Source organism: Myotis davidii, unplaced genomic scaffold, assembly GCF_000327345.1.
Source record: "Myotis davidii unplaced genomic scaffold, ASM32734v1 scaffold150, whole genome shotgun sequence".
NCBI lineage: Eukaryota > Metazoa > Chordata > Mammalia > Chiroptera > Vespertilionidae > Myotis > Myotis davidii.
In genome coordinates, this window is record NW_006283437.1 from 271522 (window position 1) to 275891 (window position 4370).

General features: G+C 48.7%; 1 protein-coding gene across 3 annotated transcripts in view; it reads right to left on the minus strand.

Moving 5' to 3' along the window:
* LCMT1 (leucine carboxyl methyltransferase 1) overlaps positions 1-3303 on the minus strand; it is a 50805-nt gene extending 47502 nt beyond the window's left edge. Inside the window, exon 1 of one of the 3 annotated variants that reach the window (XM_015563970.1) lies at positions 3017-3303. In XM_015563970.1, coding sequence (XP_015419456.1) covers positions 3017-3123 — 107 coding nt within the window. In that variant the 5' untranslated portion in view covers positions 3124-3303. The remainder of the gene's footprint in view (positions 1-3016) is intronic. The other 2 variants (XM_015563971.1, XM_006753603.2) reach the window with 2 other exon arrangements.
* Positions 3304-4370: the final 1067 nt, after the last annotated feature.

The following is a 4370-nucleotide window of genomic DNA, read 5'->3' on the forward strand; positions in this document are numbered from 1 at the left end:
TGAGCTAAGTATTCTGGGGAGCGGGAAAGTGAGTTGACCAGGGAATCATACTAGAATGGTCATGCTCTGCTCTGGGCACAGGTGCGGCTGGGTGACATGAATTCACAGCAGGCCCCATAGTATTCGAGGTGAGAAAGGAGAGTTTGGCTCAACCAGGGTTTGGGGTTTACCAGCACTGGAGGGCAGGGGAGATAAGTCACTGCCAGAGAAGGGCAGAATGGCCGGCCATGAACGCTAAGCTCAATTGAGAGGTAACAGCCTAGAGCAGCGGTCGCCAAGCGGTGGTCCGCGGACCGCAGGTGGTCCTTGAGGTCCGAAAGGTTGGCGCCCGCTGGCCTAGAGGACGTGTCTGAAGGGTAGAGAAAACCAGGGAGGACCTGAGCGAAAATGTGCTGGGGGCGTAACAGGAATAACTGACTAAGCAAGCTGAAAAGAAGAGTGTGAAAAAGCTTCGATGAACCGCATCTGCGTGGCCAGCACATCCGGTCTTCACAGCTTGGCCCAGCCCAGAGCGTCGGTTCAGGGGGCCCAGAGCGGCCCCAGCCCACAGACCATGCTGCCCTGCAGGTCGGGCTGAAAACCACTGCCTTAAATTCTCTGCAGTTCAAACCTGAACTCCCCCTCAATGTTTAGGTGTCAGCAGACACAGAGGGCGCCGGAAACCGAGGCAGAGAAGAGCTAAATTATAAAAACTATCCAACTGAGAGTCAAGGAAAGTCATGCTCTAGTCCTACTATTTCTCTGTCCTTTTCTTTGCGTCTGAGCTATTTTATAGCTAATTTACTTTTTTTAAGTATGCAAAATACATTTCCGATAAATATTAAGTAAACCAATATTATTAATAAATATTAAATAGCCGAAACCGGTTTGGCTCAGTGGATGGAGCATCGGCCTGCGGACTGAAGGGTCCCGGGTTCGAGTCCGGTCAAGGGCACGTGCCTGGGTTGCGGGCACATCCCCAGTGGGAGATGTGCAGGAGGCAGCTGATCGATGTTTCTCTCTCATCGATGCTTCTGACTCTCTATCTCTCTCCCTTCCTCTCTGTAAAAAATCAATAAAATATATATTTTTTTTTTAAAAAATAAATATTAAATAAACCTAACCCGAATGTGCTACAGAAAACCTCTTTTTGTGTTTTTTCTGTTTTTTTGGTTAATCCTCACTTAAGGATATTTTTCCCATTGATTTTTAGAGAGAGCAGAAAGGAGGGAGGGTGGGAGAGAGAAAGAGAGAGAAACATGAATTCAAGAGAGACACATCAGTTGATTGTTTCCCACATGCACCCTGAGGGGATCAAACCTGCAACCCAGGCACGCCCTTGACCCCTTGACTGGGAATCAAACAAGACCATTTGGTACTCAGGCAGACACTCTAACCCAGCAGTTCTCAACCTGTGGGTCGCGACCCCTTTGGAGCTCGAACGACCCTTTCACAGGGGTCGCCTAAGACCATCGGAAAACACAGATATCATTACATATTGTTTTTGTGATTAATCACTATGCTTTAATTATGTTCAATTTGTAACAAGGAAAATACATCCTGCATATCAGATATTTACATTACGATTCGTATAACAGTAGCAAAATTACAGTTATGAAGTAGCAACAAAAATTATTTTATGGTTGGGGGTCACCACAACATGAGGAACTCTATTAAAGGGTCGCAGCATTAGGAAGGTTGAGAACCACTGCTCTAACCACTGAGCACACGGGCCAGGGCCAGAAAAGTATTTTATTTCCCTCTCATAATTTAATAACACTGTAGATTCTCTTACTAAAGAGCAGTCAACATGAGAACAATTATTTCTAATTCAACAGTGCTATATGTGTGGTCAATCGCAGCTGAGAGCGGAAGAAATAAAGGTGGGTGTCTTTAAATTCACAAATTTCACCAAGGACTGCCTCCAAGCCTTTAATGCTTAAGTATGCATTTATCTACTTATTCGTATTTAATCTACCGCCACCCACATATACCACATGCCAGACACTGCTCTAAGGGCTTTCCTAATATCACATATCATTTCATCTTGACGGTCATCCCCACTTTACAGACCAGAAAGCTGAGAACACAGACTGGTTGAGTAACTTGCCCGAGGCTTTACACGACTTGTCAACGGCAGGGCTCGGATCAGTGTGGCATTCTGGCTCCAGCGTCCAGCTTCACTAAGCTTGTCTCCAAGAACCCACAAAAAGCGCAATCCTTAACCCCAACTTCTGTTCCCCCCACCCTACAAGCCCTCCATGGCCCCAGCAGCCAGGGCATTGGTTCCGTTCCTCCAACAGTCCACACTGGACTTGCTCTGCCTGAACAGTCTCCGACACTGCTTTTTAAGCCTTTGGTTCTCAGTTTAAACATCACTGCCTAAACTACAGAGCCTAATCTCAGCACTCCACACAAAACTGCAGTTACGTATTTTATGGGTAATTATTTGCCTCCTGTCTCTTTTCCAACTAGGCTGTACGTCAGGCGCCGTGTCAGTCTCGTTCATTATGTGGTCCCCAGCACTGAACCCCCACCACCGAGCACAATGAAGGGCCTGGAGCAAAGTAAGCTCTCAATTTTTGTTGAATGAATAAATGGAGTACATTCAAGTCTCATGCTTTCTTCTCCGTGCTTGCAGGTGCGTGATGTCTGCCAGTGCTCACAAGCGCCCCCCCTCCATCCCCGCCAACTACACCCCTAATAGTGTGGACTCCTGTAGCACACAGGCGAGAACGCTAGAAAATACTGGCTCTGCACACCAATATGATGTGGTCGTGGTCACGTCATGTCCCCCCTCCACGCTGTACTCTAGGCACGACCCCGGGCTTGCACCGTGCCTGGCACACAGCAGAAGGTACATCATTGTGCTTCATAAATGAACCCCTGCCCTGTGAAATTCACAGGGAAGAAGCCAGGGTCTCGGGAGCAGGCGGGCGCCTGGTGGCGTGCAAGCGCGTTCCACCGACACAGGCCCGCCTCCCACCCGGGCCCAGCACCCGGAGCTGCCGGCCCCTAACCCGCGCCCCGCAGGCACCTCTTGCAGATAGAAGCATCCTCGCAGGTGCCTTGCACGCCTTCGTCGTCAGCTTCGGTCGAGGAAGGACCGGAGTTGAAAGTGGTCGACCTCAGGTTAGTGGCCATGGGGGTGGAGGTTCCGGGGTGCTGTGCCCACCAGGGACATGAAAGCGGGGTCGACCGCAGCCGGGGGAATTAGCGAACCTCCAGGAAGGCAGGAGAGAGGGGCTGGGCTCCGCCCGCTCAGCTGGCGCGGCTCGGAGAGGCCGCCCACGACCACTGTCCCAGCAACCTTCGCGCTTATTGGAGCCACTGACAGGACGCTCATTGAGTAATTTCCCAGCCTCTCAGCCTGCGGAGGTGCTCATTGGACAACTTCTTTAGCCCCGCCCACAAAACCCGGAAGTTTGCCAGGGAGGGGGAAGTAAAGTGAATTTGACACAACTATGGCACCGCAATACTTTCTGGGAATTGTAGTCGTAGGTGAGTTGGGAGGCCACTGAGATTCTTATTGCTGGCCACGTAATTTTATACCTGTAATTAACTCAGGTCAGGACCCTAGCACTGGGGCGAAGGGCAGGGAAACCAGCCGAAGGAAACAAGTGTCATTGTGACAGTCGGTCGAGGCTCAGTCTCATTTAACAATTGATCCAATATTTATTGTGTTCCCTCTGAGCCAGGAGCTGGGCTCAGCACGCATAATGGTCTTTGAGATGTCGTGAAGGAAGGAATGTGTGGCCCAGCCTGCGTGGCTCAGTGGTTGAGCATCGACGTATGAATGAGAAGGTCACGGTTCCATTCCCGGTCAGGGCACATGCCCCTGTTGTGGGCTCGATTGCCAGTGTGGGGCGTGCAGGAGGCAGCCCATCAATGGTTCTCTCTCATCATTGATGTTTCCATCCCTCTCTCCCTCTCCCTTCCTCTCTGATATCAATAAAAATATCTTACAAAAAACATTACCCAAGTTTAATGATGAGACAAACATCAGATAGATCCCAGATGATAGACACTCTATAAAATTCATGACCAATAATCTTTGAAACTATCAAGGTAATAAAAAAAAATGAGGAAAATCTGAAAAACTGTCACAGCCAAGAGGAGCCTAAGGACACATGACAACTAAATGTAATAAGGCATCCAGGGTGGGATCCTGCAGCAGAAAAGTGACATTAGGGGAAAATCAAGGAACTCTGAAGTATGGACGTGAGTCAATTATAATGTATCAGTATTGGTTTCCTAATTATGGTGAATGTATCAGACTAATGTAAGATGCTAATTATAGAGGAAACTGGGTGTGGGGTATTTGGGAACCCCCACTATTATCTTTGCGACGATTCTGTGAATCTAAAGTTGTAAAATAAAACTTTTTACTT